Raw genomic sequence first — 25925 nt, forward strand, 5'->3', positions numbered from 1 at the left:
TGCTGCTAAATTGAGTTGGACCTTCCATTTTGAGATATGCCTTGTGATAACTTCTCAGGAAAAGCTAGCATCCGAATATCATGTGGGTGTTCAATGTTTCCAACCCCGCAGAACATGAAAATGAGCTTAGTTTTGAAATCCGAACTCTTCTTCAAAAGTTATGCAGCATTGCTGCTAAATTGAGTTGGACCTTCCATTTTGAGATATGCCTTGTGATAACTTCTCAGGAAAAGCTAGCATCTGAATATCATGTGGGTGTTCTATGTTTCCCACCCCGCAGAACATGAAAATGAGCTTAGTTTTGAAATCCGAACTATTTTTCAAAAGTTATTCAGCATTGCTGCTAAATTGAGTTGGACCTTCCATTTTGAGATATGCCTTGTGATAACTTCTCAGGAAAAGCTAGCATCCGAATATCATGTGGGTGTTCTATGTTTCCCACCCCGCAGAACATGAAAATGAGCTTAGTTTTGAAATCCGAACTCTTCTTCAAAAGTTATGCAGCATTGCTGCTAAATTGAGTTGGACCTTCCATTTTGAGATATGCCTTGTGATAACTTCTCAGGAAAAGCTAGCATCCGAATATCATGTGGGTGTTCTATGTTTCCCACCCGCAGAACATGAAAATGAGCTTAGTTTTGAAATCCGAACTCTTCTTCAAAAGTTATGCAGCATTGCTGCTAAATTGAGTTGGACCTTCCATTTTGAGATATGCCTTGTGATAACTTCTCAGGAAAAGCTAGCATCTGAATATCATGTGGGTGTTCTATGTTTCCCACTCCGCAGAACATGAAAATGACCTTAGTTTTGAAATCCGAACTCTTCTTCAAAAGTTATGCAGCATTGCTGCTAAATTGAGTTGGACCTTCCATTTTGAGATATGCCTTGTGATAACTTCTCAGGAAAAGCTAGCATCTGAATATCATGTGGTGTTCATGTTCCACCCAGAACAGAAAATGATGTTTCTTCACACCTGCACAGCCATATTCAAAATGCAGCTATAATCTAGTTTTGAAATCGAACTTTTTCAAAAGTTATCAGCATTGCTGCTAAATTGAGTTGACCTTCCATTTTGAGATATGCCTTGTGATAACTTCTCAGGAAAAGCTAGCATCGAATATCATGTGGGTGTTCATGTTTCCCACCCGCAGAACATGAAAATGAGCTTAGTTTTGAAATCGAACTCTTCTTCAAAAGTTATGCAGCATTGCTGCTAAATTGAGTTGGACCTTCCATTTTGAGATATGCCTTGTGATAACTTCTCAGGAAAAGCTAGCATCTGAATATCATGTGGGTGTTCTATGTTTCCCACCCCGCAGAACATGAAAATGAGCTTAGTTTTGAAATCCGAACTCTTCTTCAAAAGTTATGCAGCATTGCTGCTAAATTGAGTTGGACCTTCCATTTTGAGATATGCCTTGTGATAACTTCTCAGGAAAAGCTAGCATCCGAATATCATGTGGATGTTCAATGTTTCCCACCCGCAGAACATGAAAATGAGCTTAGTTTTGAAATCCGAACTCTTCTTCAAAAGTTATGCAGCATTGCTGCTAAATTGAGTTGGACCTTCCATTTTGAGATATGCCTTGTGATAACTTCTCAGGAAAAGCTAGCATCCGAATATCATGTGGGTGTTCTATGTTTCCCACCCGCAGAACATGAAAATGAGCTTAGTTTTGAAATCCGAACTATTTTTCAAAAGTTATGCAGCATTGCTGCTAAATTGAGTTGGACCTTCCATTTTGAGATATGCCTTGTGATAACTTCTCAGGAAAAGCTAGCATCCGAATATCATGTGGGTGTTCTATGTTTCCCACCCGCAGAACATGAAAATGAGCTTAGTTTTGAAATCCGAACTCTTCTTCAAAAGTTATGCAGCATTGCTGCTAAATTGAGTTGGACCTTCCATTTTGAGATATGCCTTGTGATAACTTCTCAGGAAAAGCTAGCATCCGAATATCATGTGGGTGTTCAATGTTTCCCACCCGCAGAACATGAAAATGAGCTTAGTTTTGAAATCCGAACTCTTCTTCAAAAGTTATCAGCATTGCTGCTAAATTGAGTTGGACCTTCCATTTTGAGATATGCCTTGTGATAACTTCTCAGGGAAAGCTAGCATCCGAATATCATGTGGGTTTTCTATGTTTCCCACCCTGCAGAACATGAAAATGAGCTTAGTTTTGAAATCCGAACTATTCTTCAAAAGTTATGCAGCATTGCTGCTAAATTGAGTTGGACCTTCCATTTTGAGATATGCCTTGTGATAACTTCTCAGGAAAAGCTAGCATCTGAATATCATGTGGATGTTCTATGTTTCCCACCCTGCAGAACATGAAAATGAGCTTAGTTTTGAAATCCGAACTCTTCTTCAAAAGTTATGCAGCATTGCTGCTAAATTGAGTTGGACCTTCCATTTTGAGATATGCCTTGTGATAACTTCTCAGGAAAAGCTAGCATCCGAATATCATGTGGATGTTCAATGTTTCCCAACCCGCAGAACATGAAAATGAGCTTAGTTTTGAAATCCGAACTCTTCTTCAAAAGTTATGCAGCATTGCTGCTAAATTGAGTTGGACCTTCCATTTTTAGAGAGCTTGTGATAACTTCTCAGGAAAAGCTAGCATCCGAATATCATGTGGATGTTCAATGTTTCCCACCCGCAGAACATGAAAATGAGCTTAGTTTTGAAATCCGAACTCTTCTTCAAAAGTTATGCAGCATTGCTGCTAAATTGAGTTGGACCTTCCATTTTGAGATATGCCTTGTGATAACTTCTCAGGAAAAGCTAGCATCCGAATATCATGTGGATGTTCAATGTTTCCCACCCCGCAGAACATGAAAATGACCTTAGTTTTGAAATCCGAACTCTTCTTCAAAAGTTATGCAGCATTGCTGCTAAATTGAGTTGGACCTTCCATTTTGAGATATGCCTTGTGATAACTTCTCAGGAAAAGCTAGCATCCGAATATCATGTGGATGTTCAATGTTTCCCACCCCGCAGAACATGAAAATGAGCTTAGTTTTGAAATCCGAACTCTTCTTCAAAAGTTATGCAGCATTGCTGCTAAATTGAGTTGGACCTTCCATTTTGAGATATGCCTTGTGATAACTTCTCAGGAAAAGCTAGCATCCGAATCAATGTTTCCCACCTGGCAGAACATGAAAATGAGCTTAGTTTTGAAATCCGAACTCTTCTTCAAAAGTTATGCAGCATTGCTGCTAAATTGAGTTGGACCTTCCATTTTGAGATATGCCTTGTGATAACTTCTCAGGAAAAGCTAGCATCCGAATATCATGTGGATGTTCAATGTTTCCCCCCCATGAAAATGACAGGGATCCTGTCAGTTCATGTTCCACCCAGAACATGAAAATGACCTTAGTTTTGAAATCCGAACTATTCTTCAAAAGTTATGCAGCATTGCTGCTAAATTGATTTGGACCTTCCATTTTGAGATATGCCTTTTGATAACTTCTCAGGAAAAGCTAGCATCTGAATATCACGCAGCTGTTCATTGTTTCCCACCCCGCAGAACATGAAAATGAGCTTAATTTTGAAATCCGAGCTCTACTTAAAAAGTCATGTATTCCTACTAAATGGAGTTCAACCTTCCAGTTTGAAATATGCCTTGGGATAACTCCTCAGGGAAAGCTCGGACACAAAATCATATGTATTTTCAATGTTTTCCACCCTGAAGAACATGAAAATGAGCTTAATTTTGAAATCTGAGCTCTAATTCAAAAGTTATGTATTCCTACTAAATTGAGTTCTGTCTTCCATTTTGAGATATGCCTTGGGATAACTTGTCAGGGAAAGCTCACTCTCAAAACAAAGTTGTTTTTCAATGTTTCTGAACCAGGGAATCATGAACATGTGTTTCTTTCCAAATCTGAGCTCTGTGTCAAAGTGAAAGTTTCTGGCTGAATTGAGTTGTACCATCAATTCTGAAATATGCACTTCGCTAGCTCATCATGGAAAGCTCACTCGAAAATGATGTGGTTTTTCAGCATTAGTGACCCAAGGGAACATAAACATGTGTTTCTTTTCCAAATCAGAGTTGACTGTCAAAAGTTAGCTTTTCTGGCTCAACTGAGGTCTACCACGGAGATATGCACTGGGCTTTCAGGGAAAGCTCACAATTGAAACTGAAGTGGTTTTTTAGCATTTCTGACCCAGGGGAACATGAATATGTTTCTTTTCCAAATCTGTTTCAGAAGTTAGCTTTTCTGGCTGAATAATTCTAGCACCAAGATAGGCACTAACTCCCTAAGGAAAGCTCATACTCAAAGATGAAGTGGTTTTTCAGTGTTTCTGACCAAAGGAAAAATGAACATTTGTGTCTTTTCCAAATCTGAGCTCTCTGTCAGAAGTTAGCTTTTCTGGCTGAATTGATTACCACTGATTCAGCAATTCTGAGATATGAACTAGGCTATCTTTCCTCAGAGGAAAGATAAAAAATGAAGTGGTTGTTTCACCCTGGGGAACATGAAAATGTGCTTCTTTTCTAAATCCAAGCTCTGTGTCAAAAGTTCAGCTTTCTGGCTGAATTGAATTCTACCCACCATTTTCATATATGCCTTGGGATAACTCCTCCGGAAAAGCTGGGATCCGAAAATGAAGTGGTTTTTCAACGTTTTCCACACTGGGGAACATGAATATGTGCTTCTTTTCTAAGTCCGAGCTCCGTGTCAAAAGTTACATTTCCTGGCTTGAGTTCTACCCACGATTTTGAGATATCATTTGGGATAACTCCTCAGGGAAAGTTTGGATCCGAAAATGAGGTGGATTTTCCACGTTTTCTACCCTGGGGAACATGAAAATGAGCTTCTTTTCTAAATCTGAGCTCTGTGTCAAAAGTTACATTTCCTGGCTTGAGTTCTACCCATCATTTTGTGATATGCCTTGGGATAATTCCATAAAGAGTCTTTGGACTACCTGGACTACCGAGTGTCAAATCAGGGGATTGAAATGGACCTGGAAAGGTGAAGGCGGTGCTAGACTGGTAACCACCAAAAACATACAAACAACTTCAAAGTTTCTTGGGTTTTGCAAATGTTTATAAACATTCATCCCTTCATTTGCCAAGGTCGCCCTCCCTTTAACAGTGTTATTGAAAACTGGCCCTTCCTTGACTAAACCAAAACCTAATCAACCTCTCACTTGGAAAATGAATTGTCAAAAATCTTTTGAAACATTAAAGCACCTTTTTGTAGTGGAACCTATTCTCCAACATCCGGAACCAATCCGATGCCAGTGATGTGTCTGTTGCAGCAATTCTACTTCAAAAGAACTCTCAAGACCACCTGATGCCTTGCGTTTATGTGTCAAAATAGTTGACGGACACAGAACGTAGGGCAGTTTGGGGAAAAAGAGGCTTTTGCTGTGTAGTTAGTAAAGTAGGCTTTACTAACTTGGAGGCATTTTCTGGAAGGAGTGACAGAGCCTTTCAAGGTGTGGACTGATCATAAAAACATTGAGGCTCTGAAGACCCCTCTGAAGCTTTCCCCTAAACAAGTCTACTGGGCTCAATATTTCAAGAGATTCAACTTTAACATGAAATATATCCCAGGAGGGAAAAACGCCTTGTTGAGAAAACCCCAATTTGACAGTCGCCAGGAGGAAGTAGTGAAAACTATGATATCAGAAGCCCAACCCAAGCCAAGCAATCACCAGAGGCCAAGCCAAACGCAGTCCTAGATTCCTGGATGACAAACTGACAACCGATTTGAAAGAAGCACTTTTAACCGATCCATGGTTTGCTGAAAATCAAACTGATTTGACAATGAACGACGGATTAGCTTGGAAAGGAACTAAGATTTGTGTACCCTAAGTTCCTGGAAAGGAACTAAGATTTGTGTACCCTTGTGTACTCTAAGGTTGATGGTACTAAAATGTAGTGGGTGGTTGGGTGGCACTTTGGGTTTCTACATTTAGTCAGAAGACAGTTCTGGTGGCCAAAAATGAAGACTGATGCTGAGGACTATATAAAAAGCTCTTTGTGTCATAATGAAACACAGAACTGGTTCTCCTCCAACAAGTAACTGAACCATCGAAGTCGTGGGAAGAAATCGCGATGGACTTTATTGTGGAGTTACCAGAGAGGGGAGGAAGTACCGTGATTTGGACTGTTATTGATTTATTCTCCAAGCCAGCCCACTTTATAATCGACTGCCTTCGGCTAAGAAACTGGTGAAACTGTTCGTGAAGCATATTTATCGGCTCCACAGAGTGCCTCGTAATCTCAGATTGAGGCATACAGTTTACCAAGTTCTGGAGGTAGTTTTTAAAGTCCATTGGGCATTCCATCCAGCGTGTAACGGGGCCACTGAGAGCGCAAATGCTATGGTGGAACAGTACATTAGATGTTATGTAAATTATCAACAGGAGAACTGGGCAGATCTATTGCTGTTTGCAGAAGTTGCTTACAATAATGCAGTACACAGCAGCACTGAATTGACTCCTTTCCAAATCACTACCTTTGTCCCTATGCCAGAGTTGCCTAGGGAACCCCCGACATCCATGTCCTTAATGGATTGGATGGAATCATTGGAAAAAAGTTTGGAGGATACAAAACAAGCTCTAGTGGAAGCAACTGAGGAATATAAAAAACAGGCAGACAAACATAGATCTCTCCAACCACCTTTTAAAGTGGGGGACAAAGTGTTTTGTGTCAACTAAATATCTTGTTGAAACTTCCTAGTAAAAAGTTGGGACCAACATTTCTGGGGCCATTCCCTATATTACAGGTAATCAATCTGTGACTGTCCAACTTAGCCTCCCTCGGCTGTTAGGGAAAATACACCCAGTAGCTTGTTGAAGCCTGCTATTTGTTCCAATCTACGACCTGTACCAGCAGCTCCCCCCAAACAGTAGTACAGGGCGAAACACATTATGAGATAAAGAAAATCCTCAATTCTAGATTACACTGAGGACAATTACAATATTTAATGCTATGGAAAGGCTACCCTTTGTCAGAAGCTACTTGGTTGAAAAGTTGGGATATACATGCAGATAGATTGATTAAACAATTTCATGAACAATTCCTTGACAAGCCAAAGGGTTCCCTTGGAGCGGGGAGAGGGGGTAAACCCCTTGTGTTTTGTTTATTGTATTTTTCAGGACATGATTTTTTCAAAGGGGGGGATGCCTGACAGCTTTGGAAGTCATATTGAGACTTCCACATTTTTGAGCCTGGGAAAATGGGAGGGGGAATTTCTTGGAGTGTATGTGATTAGACATAGTAAGATACTTTTTCTAAGTCAAGGTCATGTTATTCAGCGGTGAGAAGAAGTCTCAAGTTGGGATGGATGGTGATTGGGGCATATGATGTGATGATGGCTGCAGGGGGTAGATTTGTAGGTTTTACTTATTGCAAGGAAGCTCGGAACTTTCAGATTCGGGATTCCCCAGATGTGCGAGTTTACTATCCAATTAAAACAGAACTTTTATGAAGATGCCTGTCTCGGAGTTATTTGTTGGAGTGGAGGTTTTCTGGACCGCTGACGTTTTCCATTGTAATTTTCACTTCTGCCTTTAGGTGTCACAATTGCTCTGCATCTCTTTTTTTCCTTCCAATATACTGTATTCGCTGTAGGTTCAAAAGTTATAGAATAAGCTCCATAAAATCAGTTTTGTATTATCCAAATATTCTCAATTAGTTTTGTATTATATTCTATTTGAAATCTCCAGTCCGATTTTCCTAAATATAGACTTTCAGCCAGTCTTTAGTCAATTTCCTGTCTTAATTATGGCTCATAAAAACTCTCTTCACCACTTTTCTTCAGTAGGTGGAAAGAAACCCCCCCCCCTTTTTAGGTCTTACTTCCCTTAGTTGTATTCCAGGGTGCTCTTTCTTCCTTTTGTTCTTAAATTTTGTTCCTTTTGATTTAAAAGTATCTCACCCAGTTTGTTCACACCATCTTCCACTTCCACTTTCTTCACGCAATGGCCATCTTCCTTGCTGACGAGAGAATTCTCAGGGCCGATCAGGGAGATTGCAGACTCCCTGCGGTCACCAGAGTGTGTTCTCTACCCTCATCACCCCTTCAAAGTGATTTAAGTCCATTTAGGACCTCTCTTACAGCTGGATTTCAACCGTCTCACATAGCTCTCCATGAGGCACATCTCTGTGATGTCAGCCCCACCCTCCCAGAAAAGTTTAATTTTGAAACAGAGCTCCCATTAGAAAAACTATCAAACAATCATGTACTCCCATGCATGTAGAAGCAAAAACAAAACAAAACACTTGTTTTCAACGTCCGATATTTCCCTGAAGTTAGTCAAAATGCACTTCATTTTCGGATCTGAGGTTTCTCAGAACTGTTGCAACTGAGCCCCAAACCACCTTACTGGCAGAATGGATTAAATTCCTTCAAACTACATGGCCCATTGTGTGCAAGGCCCTAGAAAATGAGTAAGAAACCCAGAAAAAACATGCAGATAAAAAACACTCTCAGCAAAAGAATTTTCAAGTTGGAATCTACCTCACCACCAAATTCTTGCAATCCAGAAAGCAGTCCAAAAAATTCAGCTGGAAATACATCAGCCCATTCCCCATTCTCTGAGTTATTAATTTAGTCACAGCTCAATGAACACTGTGAAAAACATCAGGTGCATCATCCAGTTTTCCACTGTAGGGGCAAACTTCAATACTTAATCCTATGGACTTTCCCCCCTCTGTGCTCGTGCAACATGTGTGAGCCTCACATCTCCTTTGAAAATTCCATGGCAAATACCCCAATAAATCCCATTGAAATAGCCCATTAACCACTCATTTCTTTCTCTCTCTTTCCTAGGACTAGCCATTTCTTTTAAGGGGAGCAGAATGTCAGAATTGCCATCCTGCTTCACACCATTGCTACTTTGCTGATGCCAGACTGCCATGAATCCTGGAGGGAGGGGAGGGAGCCAACAGAGGGTGGGGGAAGACCAGAAACCAAAACTACTCTGTGTGCCTGCCAGAGATGTAAGCTGTCCAACCCCAAGGCCACAAGCATGGGATCAAACATGGGGAAAACATCAGTTTAAATAAACAAGTAAACATTCCAATTATAACATGAATGGTTACAGATATAATTGACAGATCCAATTCATCTATTTTGGAAAGACTGCAACAAAGTTAAAAGTATTTGGGGAAGGAGAAATTATTAATCATAACTAATTTATGGATTAACCAAGGTTATCCTTAAGGAGACCTATTATCTATTAAACTGATTAGTCGTGGGTGGAACCCAATGTTTTATTCCAAGAGTTGAATATAGTACACATTTTAAACCCCTACATTTTAAAAAGCAAAGATGTGATTTGCCATCAAAATGAAATCTAAAACATAAAAACATGTCACTGGATGTGAAATTTAAGAGATTGGGACAATGCTATACATAGACATAATACAATGGAAAGTGGTCAAGGGTGGAAATACTTTACAAAATAATGCATAAAGAAATAACAATTGGGCAAAATGTGTTAATTTGGGATGTAAGATTGGCTTACTCTGTTCACTTGTAAAAGATAAATTTAACATCATAATTTGAATGTTACAAAAATAGAAAATGTGTGTCTAAAATCTGCTATTTTTCATGATTATTATAGACATAAAATATATGAAACTAACTATAAATCTGGATATTATATGTACCCTTCTGTATGAGAAACTGAATTAATTTCTTGCTACATGTTCAAAAGCCTTCTATGTCTGCAAAACTAGATAGCAATCTCCTTTTAGAGAAGCAACTAATGCCTCTCAATATTAAATGGTTTTTCTGCTACAGAGGCTGCTCAAGTTCTGCAATGCAAGGTGGACCTGCTCCATTTGTCCCACTAGATCCTACACTTTTAACATACACTTTCAATTGTGAGATGATGAATACTTGTATAAGTCCATACAAAAGTAGGATATAGATGCTAGCTGCATTAATGTCATTAATTTTGTAATTTTTAAATTTAGTTACTTTTATTGGATATACTAGCCTCCAGGTCAGAAATCATATCAAATGGCACAAGAAATCAAGATATTATTCAGACTATTGCTATTTGGAAGTGTCAGTTAACAGAAACGTGAACTTATATTTTTCTGTTCATTCCAATAATTCTTAAATAAAGATGTGTTCAGAACTAATAGAATTAAAAAATGCATAAAAACCCAACACCACAAATCGGCAGAGACCTTCCACCAGCAGAATTTCCCTTTATTTTAGTTTATTAATTGGATATATAATGGAGGCACTTATTTCAAACTGCTGGGAACTTTTTCTTTTAAAGATAGAAAGAAGATATAATAACCCCTTCACAAAGAAACAAGAGACAACTAATCAGAGAAGAAAATGCTACATGGCAAGCACCTGTTTTGGGGGAAATATATTGCAAAAGAGGTTCAAAGCCCTTGGTAATGACTTTGGCAATAGAGGGACATTTACAGGAAGGCAGTGCTGGCTATTCGGGCAAATGACATAGAATTTAAGCAATAATAAAGGCACAAAGCACTCTGGAAGAGTCATGCTTTAAGACATGAAGCAAGCAATTTCTGTTTCAGAGCACATAAAAAGAGAGAGGTCACTGGAAGGAAGCATTAAGGCAGATGGTATCCGTTCCATATATTTTATCTTAGGAAAGGCAAGGGTATATAAGTGAGAGCAGGTTGGGAGGCAACTTGGGTCTTCTTTTAAAAAAACTAGAATCAAAGAAGTACCAATACAGATTGTTTTATGAAGAAATATATACAACCACAGCCCAGAGAGGGCAGATTGCTTTACCAGTCTGTTGACAAGGCTTAAGTCTTGCTCGACAAACTCTTGGGATAAAAGGAGTAGCCAACATTAAAAAAAAAAACACGCTATATGAGTTTCTGTGGGGCAGAGGGAACGTGTTTGCCAGAAAGAATATGCCTCAATCTAGAAGTAAATATAGTTCACATGAACTGAAGGGCAAAGAAATCTGCATAAGTAGGAAAGTAAGTAGGAAAGTTTTTCTATATATAGTAATCTCTGCAAAAGATCACAGTTTTTTAAGTATTGCCTCTTCTTACCACTTATCTATTGGAGTAATTATCCTGGCCAATTTTATATTAAAATTATTAAATCATTTCCTGCAACTGGCCATTGTTCTTTACTAATATTACATCAAGCTCATCCCAAGTTGTAACTGGCAACCTATGTTTGTCACTTCCATTGAAACATAATCACTGGTTGTACAAAGGTACCATGGTAGAAGTCAGCACTATACCAGAGGCCCAAAAACAACTTGGTGCATTCCTCTTTCCAATGATTCTGTTTGATAAAATCTTGCTCCAGTTTCATAAATTGAATATTATTAGCCATTTTTTATTTGCAGTTCCATTATTTTTCAGAGCTATATAGAAATAAATTGATCAATATTGTACTAAAGTGACATGGTGGAAAGGTAAAAGTCTAAGAGAAAGATTTCATATATATTATAACTAAGGAATTAAAGGGTAGCAGGGAAAATAGATCCAATCAACATTAATGTCAAGAGATTCTAACACATGTTAGTGGAAATACAATCTCTGTAGATTTACACATTTGTAGGCATTCTCATCTCAAACTCTCAAGTACCTGGGGGTTGTTTCTCTATTTCCAACAAAGTGCAAAACAATTCCACAAAACAGAATCCTCCATGTTCCCATGTGGAATGGGCTTGGTGTGGCCACCATGAAAAAATGGGAAGAAATAAATCCTCCTCTTCCCAAAAGAGAAGACTTCTGGTCATTAAATCCTTTCCTAGCCAAGGGACAGAGAGAGAAATAGAACAGGAATGCTTGGCTTCTCAGAGCTATTTACAAATAATCAACCGACAGCATCTATTTCTTGATGTCTGTTACTATGGTTGTGTTACTGTGGGAAGAAAAGGGAGGAGGAGAAATGGGGAAAATGTGCCTTGACTATAACTGACCATAAAGAGCTCCTTTACACTAAAGATTAAACATGAGTTCTTTCCATAAGATAGTTAATAAGCAATATCGCCTTCCCCTCTGGGTAGTGATCATGGTTAATCTAACAAGGAGGGCTCAGTTGGTCTGATAATAGTAGGCCGGTTCGGTGCCGCAGGAGGTCTTCTGCTGCAGAGAAAATGAACAAAGAAATAGAAGATAGAAATTAGACAGATATTGCCAAAGTATAAGAGCCTCAACATTCCTGCCCATTTTCCAGCTTCTTCTGAACTCCTATGCCATGTGCAAATGTTATAATGCTTATCTTAATCTATAATGCTTATCTATAATACTTATGTTCTGGACAGTCTAAGATTATTTCTATTTTCCTCTCTATTTCAACTTTTGGAAAAGTTGAAAAAGTTTGACAATTTTCTCTTTGGATGTGAAAGGAGGCTCTTAAATTTACACCTACTTCTTCCCATAGATCTTTTAACCACTAAAAAAGCTGCCCCATACCAAGATTCTGCATAAGCAATTTTCTAATTTTTTAAGAGAATATCTAAATATAGTATCTTCTACATCTGTTCAAAATTAATAAGTTTATACAGGAACAAAGACTGTGACTATTTCATAACCACAGACTTATGCCATAGCCCAGGGCAAAATGAAAAAAATTAGCTAAGGGAAATCTGAACTGGCTCTTACCTGGGTACACCTGGAGGTATACCAGGTGGAATACGTGCCGGCCGTGAGGGAATTTGAGGCGGGGCTGAGAAAGGTTCATTATTAGTAATAAATGCACTTTGTGGTACAGGGCGTGAAGGAATGGGTGGTGCCACAAAAGAGGATGAGCCTGTAACTGACACTGGAATCAAGGGAGGACCAGGCATGGGGCCCCTCACAGCTGGAGGTCTTCCGGGAGGCAACACAGTAGAAGGAGGCCTGCGCTGAGATGTTGGGCTGTAAGAGAGGAAAAAAAGGACACATTAAAATAGAACAAGTTAGTATAATTTAAGATAAAAGCATAATAGAACCAACTAACTACTATACCAACTCACCTATGCCCACCGCTTCCTGCTTGCAGCCATGTATCATCCACAGGAGGAGGAACTGGGGTGGAAACTGTACTGGTAGTGATGTCTCCAATTATATTCAAAGCTTCCTTCAAGGCATGGTACATTCGCAACATGTCATCCCTGCGCTGTGCCTGGTCTGCTGACTCTTCCATCAAGCTGTTTTGGTCTGCAGAAGAGTATAAGTAGGCCAGCAACTCCGAATGGATGAAATCCTTGGTCTGTGAGGGATAGGTAATATTGGGTGCATAGAAAATGTAACGCTTTCCAACAACAATAGGTTGGATTGGATAGATCAACAGTGGAGTAATAGTGAGGCGAAAGGACACTTCCCCCAGATGGGTTGCTGTACTCAATGATTCTGAAGAAGACTGCTCTGGCCTCAACTATCTACTGCATTATGGAAAGGTTCCCACAGATCATCTGGTTGTTTGAGTTCATACAGTATAATACACTGATAAACAATGTTTAAAAAGACCACAATGGCTGAATTCACATAATACATTAAATAAAAAACAAATTAAAGCTTAAAACAGGAACAGACAACCTTTAAATGGCAAAGGGTTGCATTAAAAACCTATATTTTTGGCCTCGCATCAGGGTACCTGATTATGTGAAACTATTTTTCTTGGAAAATCAAGCGTAGCTGCCAAGATTTTTTATACAATGGAAGATAATTATATATGTAGCAGAGTGAAAGAATTTGAGGCCAAAGAAGTATCACAGTGCCTATGAGTTTCAATATTGCATGTAAGAATCTAGACCCATTATAAGTTCTATAATCAAACTTCCTAAAAAAATGGTTCCTCACTCTGTTCCTCCAAGTGAAGCTAGAATAGTTCCAATTAAAACTTGTGCCCAAATAGCAGATGATAGCCACTGGCTCAAATTAATTTTCAATGCAAGTTGTCTGTTTTTTTTACTCTTCAAAATAAATTCCAGATTTCCTGCCAAAAACTACTTGGTACCAACCCAGGTCAATGTGGATTCTCTTTTAATGTATTGATTTCAATTGGATCTGATCAAGCCAAAGCATCCCTCAAGCAATGTACCAGAGATAGGGCCCATAAAACAATCTTAGCCAGGTGCCACAATAAATTCAGAAAATCCATTCAAAAATGTTATTCCTGCACATTACCTGTACAGTACTGTCTCCATTAAGTTATTATTTAATGTAAAGCATTTCACCATTTCTTTATCTTTCGTCAAACATTTACTCTTCAAGTATAAATTCTAAGGCAAATAATACATTACCTTTTCTTCTTAAATCTCTTGCCAGAATACAGATAATCCCTGAGTTATGACAGATCTGTTAGTGACTGTTGGAAGTTATGACCTAACCACCCGCAAGTACTTACAACACAGTCCTGAAATTACAAATGTTTGTAGCACCATGGCAATCTTTCACACTTACAAACCACTGTAGATGTAAATTCACCCTATTTCCCCCCATCCTATCCGCCGGGTCTCTACAGGCACTAAACCTGTGGATATTCACCTTGCGAAGATCCAGGGAGCCTTCAATTTCTTTGAATGTTTGGTGCTTCAGGCCTTTGGTGCGTGTACAGAGAATGAAGGCCTAAAGTACTGCAAGATCACGCAAGATCAGTATCACAAGATCTTGCGCTATTGATCTCGCCTGATCTCATGGTACTTTAGACCTCTGCAAATGGAGGCCTGGACGAGATCTGCAAGAAAAGGCTTTGCAAATGAAAGGAAGGCCTGAAGCACCAAATTCTTCCCTCCATTTGCAAAGCTGTATTGCTGTATTTGCAAAAACCGTTTGCTGGCAAGAACGGAGGCCAGGAAGGGCATACCCATCCCTCCAGGTCTCCGTCCTTGTTCGCAAAGGTCTCCTCAAGGCCGTTTGCTGGCAACGACACATCCTCACCAGCAAAGGCCTCATCAGGCTGACAGAGGCAGATGGCCACATGCAACCTTCCTGGGCCTCTGTCCTCACTGGCAAAGCCTCCTCAGATCAGCTAAGAAGATATCGTAATGGTTTACACTGGGTGGGGAAAACAAAAGAAAAAAAATCTTTTTTTCTTGATTATGTCACGTGACTCAGCAAGAATGTGGCCTTCTTTATACTGACTTCCTGAACTCATCAAAAAGTAAGCAAGCGAATGGTGACAGGGTGGGGTATAGAGGAAGCCCATAGGGCTTTGGGGAAACCAAGGGGCAGGAGACAGAGCATGAAGTGCCTGTCCCTGCACTAGATCTCCCTCTATTTCTCGCATCCCTGAGTCACCTCTTGCTCTACCTAACAACCCATGCATTTGTTTCAACATTTAACAAATACACTGGGAAACCAGGGACAGGGAGGTTGTTAGATGCTTCATTTAACATAATCCCTGACTTATGATGAGCAGACTCCATTAACGTCATAAGTCAGGGACTACCTGTATCAGGATCTCAGAAGAGAACTGAAAATATTATTATTTAAAAAGTAAATGGCTGACGCCAAGCAGCCTCTTGCTTGCTGCTGACTGTTCGAATGAACAGCTTCAGGGATTGGGGTGTGGCAGCTAATCAACGCAGAGCCCAATGAGGAAATAGCAGTAACTGTGACTCAATAGCAGTAACTGCAAGAGGGATCTTGGAGTCTTACTGGACAACCAGCTAAATATAAGCCAGCAGTGTGCAGCAGCAGCCAAAAAAGCTAATGCAATCCTAAATTGTATTAACAGAGGGGATACAATCAAGATCAAGGGAAGTACTAATACCACTCTATAAAGCCTTAGTAAGACCACACCTAGAGTACTGCATCCAGTTTTGTTCACCACATTATAAAAATATGTTGAGACTCTAGAAAAAGTACAGAGAAGAGCAACCAGAATGATTAGGGGACTGGAGGCTAAAACATACAATGAACGGTTGCAGGAACTGGGCTTGGCTAGACTAGTAAAGAAAATGACCAGGGGAGACATGATAGCGGTCTTCCACAGGGAGGAAGGGGTCAAGCTATTTTCTAAAGCGCCTGTAGGCCAGACAAGGAATAATGGATGGAAACTGAACAAAGAGAGATTTAACCTGGAAATAAGGAGAAACTTTCTGACAGTGAGAACAATCATCCAATGGAACAGCTTGCCCTCGGAAGTTGTGGGAGTACCATTACCTGAAACTTTCAAGAAGAGATTGGACTGCCATTTGTTAGAAATGGTGTAGGGTCTCCTGCTTGGGCGGGGGGGTTGGACTAGATGTCTTACAAGGTCCCTTCCAACTCTGATTATCTGTTAAATCTGAAATGCCCCAATCCTTGAAGCTGCTCATTCGAACAGTCAGCAGCAAGCAGGAGGCTGGTCAGACTAGGCCAGACTAGGCTGCAGGGTCTCATGGCAGACAAATCTGTCTTTTATTCAGATGGGGCGAAGTTGTTTTCCTTTTATGGCTTTAGCGGCTTCTGAATAAAAGACTTCAGCTTCTCTGCCATGTGGATCAGTCTCTTCTGGAGCTCTTCAAAAGTAAAGCCATGGGAAATGCGGTAGGGAGGAGTAAGTGGAATCCTGATGCTAGCAAAGCAGAGCCCAGTGCCTGTGGACACCTGGCGGGGCGGGATGGGGAGGGGAAATGTTGTAACGTCTCTGCAGTCAGTCATAAGGGCAAATGACCACTGTGGTGCTGAAACATGCATAACTTTGGGACGGGGTCATAAATACTTTTTTTTGGGGGGGGGGGTGTAATTTTGAACGGTTGCTAATTGAACTGTCGTAATGCGAGGAATAACTGTAGCTTCATCCCTCTGCCACCCTGGCAAAATAAATGATCAAGCCATAGTTACATTATTTATCATTAGGTGCATTATTGTCTTTGGCATAAGGTCTCGGATAGATTTGTTGATGATCCCAACATATGAATCAACAAGATTGCGAATAGTTTCTACTTGGCGTTCCAGTTGAGGATCCATGGAAAAGGTATTTTCCTGAGCTCCATCGTCATTTTCTACCTGTGTATAGGAAAAATGGAAACTGTTATGATATTTATGATTCATTTTCTATAAGATAACTCTTTTTTGCAAATGCTATATCTTGTCCTACTCATTCACCTAGATGTGGAATATTTATTTTTAAATTATTAGAAGGCAGCAGTTTCTGCCTTAGGTTTAGAAAAACTACACAATTCTTATACATGCAAATGATGTTGAATACATCAAACCCCAAGCATCTCCTTGATTCCTGCACTATGAAATAATATGCAGAATAAAAGTTAAATCAACTGAGTATGCTTCACATTTCATTTATTTTTTGTGACAATACAGACTGAATATCTGGAGTGTCTTAAAATAATACTGCTTTGTCATTATTTTTTATTCCTGAATATTTCTTCAGTCATATAGTTTACAAATCATCCTTGTTCAGCAAAACACAAAAAGCAACCCTGTTGGCTCTTCATGAGGCCACATGAAGAGCCAGTATTTGCCTTAGCCCAGTATGCCCAGTGTTGTCGTTAACAGGTGCGGACGGCCGAGGTGGGCGAGGACTTAGATGAGGGGCCAGGAACATTAGGGAGTGGACTGCTGCCTTCAGAGATTGTGGGGGCTGGCAGTAGTGATGAGGAGGTTCCCAAGGAGCCTGTGCCAAGTGCGCATGTGCACAAGATTGCTCATAGGAAAGAGCAACTACAACAGTACGGGCAACTCAGGAGTAAGGCTGCAAGGTAATGGCCCCTCCTTCAAGGAGATAAAAGCCAGCTGTGAAATGAAAGTTCTTTGCAGAAGGTGAAGACGTTTTGAAACTCCAGCCTCGTTGGACATTCCAGTATCCTGAGTTTGTATTTGAAGATTCTTGTATTACAAATTATTTCTTGTCTGTTATCTTTTGGCAAGTTTTGCACAATTTGGCAAGGCTTGTGCTTATCACAGCTAATTATTTTGCAGAAGCATTAAAAGGTTTCTGTTCCCTTTAGATTGTGTTTGATTTGTTGGAAAAGGGCATGGGTCAGAACACCTAGTAAGTAGCTGTAGGAAGAAAATGGCAGTGATCCCGAGGCAGTGAAGAAGAGAGCCCGAAGCCCGAGGTGAAAGAAGGCAGCCTGACACTGGCAGACCCAAAGACGAGATGAAACAGCAAAGAAAGGAAGCAGCGAGGAGATAGCAAGCTGAGATCGGGCAAGCTATCGGTACGAGAAACATTTTTTGGATTATAACTGGAGTATCGTGGGAAGAAGAACTGCTTGTATCACTGAAACCCAGAATGAAAGGGGTGAAAGTGGGAAGTGGCAGCAGCGATCTAGTTTTCTACCCCCAACGCTGGGAAATAGTGGCAGTACAACTTAAAAAAAAGAAAATCGAGAAGGAGAGACAAGGGGATATTACTGGAAGGAGCCCTTTGTTACTAACTGCTTGAAGCGAGACTATTGAATCTATTCCGCTTGAGAAAGGGACTTGCGACCTGGACAGAACTTTAAGAAAGCTTTGAGGAGTGATGGTGCAGACTTTGGAGGCGGCCATTGAAAGAAGCAAAACTCGGTAAATTGTATCAACATAACTGGAGTGATAAATAGAACTGAGAACAGAACAAAATCGATACAAAATAAGCTGGATAAATATTTTCTATTTTGGCTGTCTCTACTATTGTATTTAAAATTTGAATAGAGTAAACTATTTATGTATTTAGGTATTCATTATTATTTAATAGTAAGATATTAAGGTGACAGTAAGACATTAAGAGATTTTATACCCCCTCTCTTGAAGTATTTATCCCTCCTTTGAATTTATTGGGCTTGGTTGGTTTTATTCTATATATATATCATTTCATATATTTAATATATCTATATATACTTAAATAATAATAAGAGACGAATACTGATTGATTATTCTATATAGAAATTGGCCTGGAAAGTGATATTTATTAACCTTATAATTTAATTTCTTTGTAATTTCTCTGTTTCGGATATTCCCCCCTCCCTTTCCCTTTCTTATATATAGCTGATTTATTGTAGATTAATGAATTTAGTACATTGTTCAGTACAATGACAACATAAACAATTGCTCTTTCTTTCCTTCTCTTTCTTTTCCCCTCTCTTGGTTGGATATTGTGGTCTATTAAGAGTTAAGAAGTGTTAATTTAAATTTTGAATTTTATACTTTATTTAGAAAAGCAATAGACGAAATATTATAACAAATTCAAATATTTATATTGGGATATAACACTGTGGGATATTTATTTAGTTGATTAACTAGACTAATTACTGGATTATCTGAGATCTGACATAAGAATACAGTTATTAAGATTTATTAAGACCTTAATTTATTCCTAACTGAGAAATTAGTTTAATAACGATTAATAAGGTTTTGAACGTTTGAGTACATAGTTGATTGGGTTGCCAATAAACTTTAAAACAAACGGGGACTGTAAATTAACTTAACCATTCAACAATAAGAATTTCAGAGACCAATATCTCTTCTAAATTCAGACTATAAAATTTTCATGACTATAATGACAGAAAGACTAAAGAAAGTGCTCAATGACAAAATTCACCCTGACCAAAATGGATTTCTTCCTACAAGACAGATTAGGTATAACATAAGAACGATAATAGATATATTAGAATTTTACTAACTGCACCCAGGAAATCAAGTGGCCCTTGTCCTCCTGGATGCACAAAAGGCCTTTGATAACCTCAACTGGGATTTTATGAAACACCAGATTAACCTGATGAAATTTGGTGGTAATTTTGCAAATATGCTAAATTCAATTTACGCCACACAAAAGGCAAATGTACTGATAAATGGAGAAGCTACCAAACCATTTGAGATAAAGAAGGGTGTCAGGTAGGGGTGCCCATTGTCACCTCTGCTCTTCATAACAATTCTAGAAACATTATTCGATAGAATTAGATCAAACAAAGAACTTAAGGGAACAAAAATTAAATGTCAAAAGTACAAATTACAAGCATTTATGGATGACATGTTATTTGTCATAGAAGATTCGGGACCAGTATTATTAAATGAAATAGACAAATTTGGTAAATTGGCAAGATTAAAAATTAATAGGGAAAAGCCCAAAATGTTAGTTAAAAATCTAACAAACAGTAAGCAAAAAGAACTAGAGGAAATGATGGGATTACAAATCGTGAATAAATATCTAGGCATTTGGCTAAGACCTAGAACATTATCCCTGGGGGAGGACAATTATACCAAATTATTACAACAAAATGGAAAGGATTTGGAAAAATGGAACAGAATGCAAATTTCACTACTAGGTACAAGAGCAATGATTAAGATGAATGTCCTACCCAAAATCTTGTATCTATTTCAAACAATTCCGGTACTATTGGATAATTGTTTTAAAAAAGAAGTGGACAAAATCATTATGAAATTCATTTGGGCAGGGAAAAAAACGAGGATAAAAAAATATATTTACAAGACAATAAAAGCAGACTTTTGACTCCCTGCCTGGGAGACCTACTACAAAGTGACGGCACTATTGTAGATAAAAGACTGGATTAAATTGGATTAAATTCCACATTTTTGTGGAACCCAAATAACAAGTCATTCATATTTCTCCAGACACACTTTACGTAAATCTTTGATTAAAATTTGGACAGATATTAGAAGAAACCATTATACTAAAATCCCAAGGTGGCTTTCAACAATGGAGGCGATGTTCCATCCTAACATGATGGACATTAGCAAAAAGGTCAAATACCACCAAATACTAGATAATGAGGGATCACTTAAATCGATTCAGGTGCTAAAAACCCAAGGAATAATTATTGACAATTGGTCCTACTTTCAAATAAAAATGAGATATATTAGGGACGCAAAAGATTTGAAACAAAAGATATCCAATTAGATAAAATACTCTTTGGTCCGGAGAAAAATATGATATCCAAATTGTATTATTTCCTATTAGAATACGAATTAGCTGAAGAAATTGTGAAACGCCCAATGTTAGCTTGGGCAAAAAAATTCAGTTATAATATAGATTTGGATGATTGGGAGGAAATTTGGCAAAAAAATCTTACATTTACAAAATCAATACCATATAAGGAACATTTATATAAAATGATATATAGATGGCATCTGGCACCTTCTAGATTAGCTAAAATATACCCAACAGCAAATCCAAGCTGTTGGAAATGCAAAGAGAAACTTGGTACCTATTTCCATCTTTGGTGGACATGCCCTGAGATTAAAAAATATTGGACAAGGATAAGAATATGGATAGAAGAAATTATCGAACAGCGGCACAAATTTCTTTAGCGCAATATTGGAAAAGGCCCTATGTACCACCAATACACATTATTATTCAAAAAAACTACGAATGTGCCGAAATGGAGAGGCTCACGTTCAGATTCAATGGGAAGGAAGAGTCAGAGTATTATTTGGTTTGGGATAAGTGGTACAGCTGGGTAGAGCGCAAGAAAAAAGGTATACAGGATAAATGAACCCAGGACACATACTATAGTTGTATATATTGAACGTATAATAACGATTTCAAGCTTCTTGTCTATATATAAATATTATGAAGGCTCCATTTGATTAACCAATACAGTTATAATCCAATAGTAATAGCAGAATAATATATTATTTATTAATAGGTAATTGATAAGGGATAAGGAATACTTGCCAATGATTACTTACTACTGTTTACTATGAGCTATCAATCTTAATATCAAATGTAATAGAAAGAAATATGTTTATTTTTCTATTTATATTCTTTTTATTTTTATATATTTGTATGTTTATTCATGTTTTAATCTTTTGTAAATAAAGTCGATTTTAAAGCTAAAAAAAAAAGAAAGCCATCACTAAGTGATGCAGTCATATATTTGTTAGACTAGCCACAGCTATTCCTAGGAAAGAACGACTCTTGATATGATGTTAGATAAAAGGTACTTTTACTAGAGATGCTGAGTGAAGTATAGCAAGGCAAGCTCTGAAGAAATAACAGGTGACAATCATATATTGAAAACAATCTCCAACTGCCCCTTGTGTTAGTAGACCATTAAGGTTCTGTTCCAATGTTTTGGAAACCCGGTGCTTCAGGCGTTGCTGTAAACTCCTTTTCCAGGTCCAGCATCCTTGAAGGGAGGAAGATTGCTTGAATTGATACCTCTGGTTCCTGTTAGTATCCATATTCTCCATTTTCCCATAGTGTTCTTTCACACCTCCACTACTCTTTCCCTCCCAAATGCCCCATCCCCCCTGGTTATGGCAGTTGCTAGCGAGTTTCAAAGAAAGCAAAAGATGGGCAGATGACATTCCCCCCATTTCAAAGGCGTTAGCCTTGGAAATGACAGAAAGGAAATTTTAAGTACTCAAACAAGATCGAACATTCTGGATATGCTGAGGTAATTTTGTGGAAAGCATGAAGAAGTCTATCAGCTCAAAAGTGGCATCTGTCCACCCACTCGGATTGGGAGGCAGGGAAATGTTTCCACGCAATTAAGGCCTGCCGTGGATTGGAGGAGCTGCTCTGGGATGATCAAAGGGCTACTCTTGTGACTACTGCAGCTCTGGAATATGAGACTGGCCCATGGTGGGGTTGGAAATCTCTGTTGTAGGGAGTGGCACGTGTAAAGTGCAAATTTGCGGTTGGTGCAATGTGCAAAAAACAGCGCAGCCCTCACTGGCCAGGACATGGTAATGGTGCTGTTGTGGCAAGAGGGGGGTGGCTGCACAGGCGGGCCAAAGCAGTGATGGAGATGGTTGGAAGGTGCAGGAGCGCCATGCTACTTGCATTTGCATAGCATCAGCATTCCGCCTTCGCTCGAGGAGCCCAGCCTAAGTTTCCCATGGTAATTAATCAAAAATTACCTATACCCAACTCCTCCTGAGGGCACTTAAATCATTTAAGATGTTGTTGCTGAAATCTGACATTTCAGATTTTCAAGGTTGCATACTCCTGATTTTAGGTTATAAGGCACTTTCAGAAATGGAAACAACTGATAGGAAATTCTTTAGCAATTCCCTCCCTTCCTTTCAACTGAAAATCTGAGCAATATTTACTTGGTCTTTCTCAGGATAAACACCCGCACGAAGGAAGGAGGCCTTCCAGCTATCCACATCTTCCTGAGAATCGCAGGCAAGTTCAATCTGACGCAGATCTTTGTATACATTTCTAGAATAGAAATGCACAACAACAAAACAATTATCCATCTAATTAAATGAGAGAAAATATCAATATCATGAAATAAGAGTAAAAGAGTCTGTCTATGTCTGTATTTACTAAATATAATTTTTGATTTGCCTGTAATGACATTAGCTGCATATTGATATTGCAATGATATTCTTCTATGCAGATGACCTCTGAGATTGGTTGAGAAGCTAAGTGTTTGAGTGAATATTATACAATGAAGAATAAGGATATGAAAATTTAATGGGGAATGGAAAATATACAGAGAAGTTTTAAAATATGTTAATAATACCAATAGAAAGATAATGTCTGTTTGTTGAAGCAAAAATAGCTAAGAACAAAGTGTGCACTTCACCCATTTATAAAGTGGAAATGAGAATTGAATTCAATAAATCCCTGAGTTACAACAGTACTTGCGACTGGAATTTCCATTGCTGAGCAATGTAAAGCATATCACAAGTCCTCATTGTTTAGCTGCAACTATTCTGGCACTCTCAGTTATCACTGTTAGAGCGAGGAGACATACATTATTAAGCAATAATCCTCCATGATGGCAGCCTCCATGTTCTTGCCAGTTTCCCAACTGACTTTGCTTATGGGAAGCCTGCAGGGAACATCAGAAATCATAATTGCATGACCATGGCTGACTATGATGTTATAATTCTGAGCTGGGAATCAAGTACCAGATCACAATCACTTGACTGTGGGGATGCTGTGACAGCTTGAAATCCAAGCACTGGTTCTAATTCAGCATTATTGAAATTTTGAATGGTGCCTGAATGAATTGTTATAAGCTAGGGACTATTTATATATCAAGAGAAACACAAAACTCAGGTGAATGCCAGCGTGTGGAAAAACAAGAAGAAAAAAAGAATAACAGAATAACAGAGTTGGAATGGACCTTGTAGGTCACCTTGTCCAACCCCCTGCTCAAACAGGAGATCCTATACCATTTCTGACAAGTGGCTGTCCAGTCTCTTCTTGAAAGCCTCCAGTGATGAATCATCCACGACTTCTGAAGGCAAGCTGTTCCATTGGCTGATTGTTTGCATAGTCAGAAAACTCCTTCTTATTTGTATGTAGCTTAAATCTCTCCTTGATCAGTTTCCATCTATTATTCCTTGTCTGGCCTTCAGGTGCTTTGGAAAATAGCTTGACTCCCTCCTCTCTGTGGCAGCCCCTCAAATATTGGAACACCATCATGGTTGGTTCTTCTTTTTACTAGTCTAGACATGCCCAGTTTCTTGCAATCGTTCTTCATATAAGTTTTAGCCTCCCTAATCAACTTTGTTGCTTTTCTCTACAATCTTTCTAGAGTCTCAACATATTTTTATAGCGTGGTGACCAAAACTGGATGCAGTATTCTTGGTGTAATCTTACTTAGGCTTTTATAGAGCGGTATTAGCACCACAAATGATCTTGATTCAGTCCCTCTGTTAAAATGTAACTTAGGATTGCATTGGCTATTTTTTTGCTGCTGCTGCACACTGCTAGCTAATATTTTGATTGTCCACGAGGACACCAAGATCTCTCTCACAGTTACTACTATCAAGTCAGATTTCACCTAATCTATATGTGTAGTTTTGATTTTTCTTGCTTACCATATTTTTCAGAATATAAGATGCTCCAAAGTATAAGACGCACCTAGCTTTTGTGGAGGAAAACAAGGTGAAAAAAATCTGCCTCCGCCTCCCAGCAATTTGCCTCCTTGCAGCAAATACCCTGGTCAGTTTCAGCACAACCTGATTTAGAACAAGCAGCTGATTGTCGATTGGATCTGCCTCCCGACAACCAGCTGTTTCAGGCTGTAGGGATCGCCATCGCCTATTGCTGCATCTGCACACCCCATTTTCAGCCTCCACATTGCATTTTTGGCCTCAGCGTGCCCCAGTTTTGGCCCGTTCCAGGCAGCGGGTATCGGAACAGGCTGAAAACGGGATGCACAGAGGCTGAAAACAGAGGGTGCAGAGGCCGAAAATGGGGCGTGTGGAGGTGACAATAGGCAATCCATGCAGCCTGAAACAGCTGATCGTCTGGAGGCAGATCCAACTGACAATCAGCTGCTTGTGCTAAATCAGGCTGTGCTGAAGTTGACCAGGCTGTTTGCTGCAAGGAGGCAAATTGCTAGGAGGCAGAGGTCAAAGGGTGGGAGCCAGCGAGGCTTTGGTAATATTCACTGTATAAGACACACAGACATTTCCACCCACTTTGGGGAAGGGGAAGTGCATCTTATACACCGAAAAATGATAAATGTAGGACTTTATGTTGAATTTCATTTTGTTAGATAGGGCTTAGTGTTCAAGTCTATAAAGATCCATTTGGATCTTGAGGGGTTGGCTCAAGGGTGGATCTAGGGTGTTGCCTATTCCTGCCAGCTTAGTATCATCTGCAAATTTGATTAGTTCCCCTTATATTCCCTCATCTAAGTCATTTAATGAAGTACTGGGCCTAAGACAGAACTTTGTGGCATCCCACTGCTTAATTCCGTCCATGTGGATATGTTAAGGACTACTCGTTGAGAATGGCTTGTCAACCAGTTACAATACATGGTTGTGATGCTGCCTATCTCACTCTTTTCTAGCTTACCAAGAAGTAGGTTGAGGTCTACTTCGTTGAATGCCTTACTGAAGTCGAAATAAACTATGTCCACATCATTTTGCTGGTCTATTAATTTAGTCACTTTGTCAAACAATGAAATAAGATTGGTTTGGCATGTTCTATTTTTAACAAACCCATGCTGGCTTCCAATTATAACTTTATTTGTTTCTAGATGTTCAGTGATATTTTTTTTTAATTATCTTTTCCAGTATCTTCCCAGGTATTGATGTTAGGCTGATTGGTCTATAGTTTCCTGGATCTGTTTTTAGTCTTCCTTTTTTGAAGAT

At 39.1% G+C, this 25925-nt stretch overlaps 1 protein-coding gene across 14 annotated transcripts in view; it reads right to left on the reverse strand.

The window, feature by feature from the left end:
• Nucleotides 1–9222: 9222 nt before the first annotated feature.
• The window catches only part of DNM2 (dynamin 2), a 176922-nt gene continuing 160219 nt past the window's right edge, over nt 9223–25925 (reverse strand). For 8 of the 14 annotated variants that reach the window (XM_026688807.2, XM_026688802.2, XM_087945295.1 and 5 more), the window contains 5 exons: nt 22914–23025; nt 16740–16904; nt 12944–13179; nt 12591–12845; nt 9223–12071 (listed from right to left, as the gene is read on the reverse strand). In XM_026688807.2, the coding sequence (XP_026544592.1) occupies nt 12002–12071; nt 12591–12845; nt 12944–13179; nt 16740–16904; nt 22914–23025 (838 nt within the window). In that variant the 3' untranslated portion in view covers nt 9223–12001. The remainder of the gene's footprint in view (nt 12072–12590; nt 12846–12943; nt 13180–16739; nt 16905–22913; nt 23026–25925) is intronic. The other 6 variants (XM_026688808.2, XM_026688804.2, XM_026688803.2 and 3 more) reach the window with 2 other exon arrangements.

This window comes from Notechis scutatus, chromosome Z (genome assembly GCF_049901735.1).
Source record: "Notechis scutatus isolate UNSWTSFEM ecotype Mainland chromosome Z, rNotScu1.2, whole genome shotgun sequence".
NCBI lineage: Eukaryota > Metazoa > Chordata > Lepidosauria > Squamata > Elapidae > Notechis > Notechis scutatus.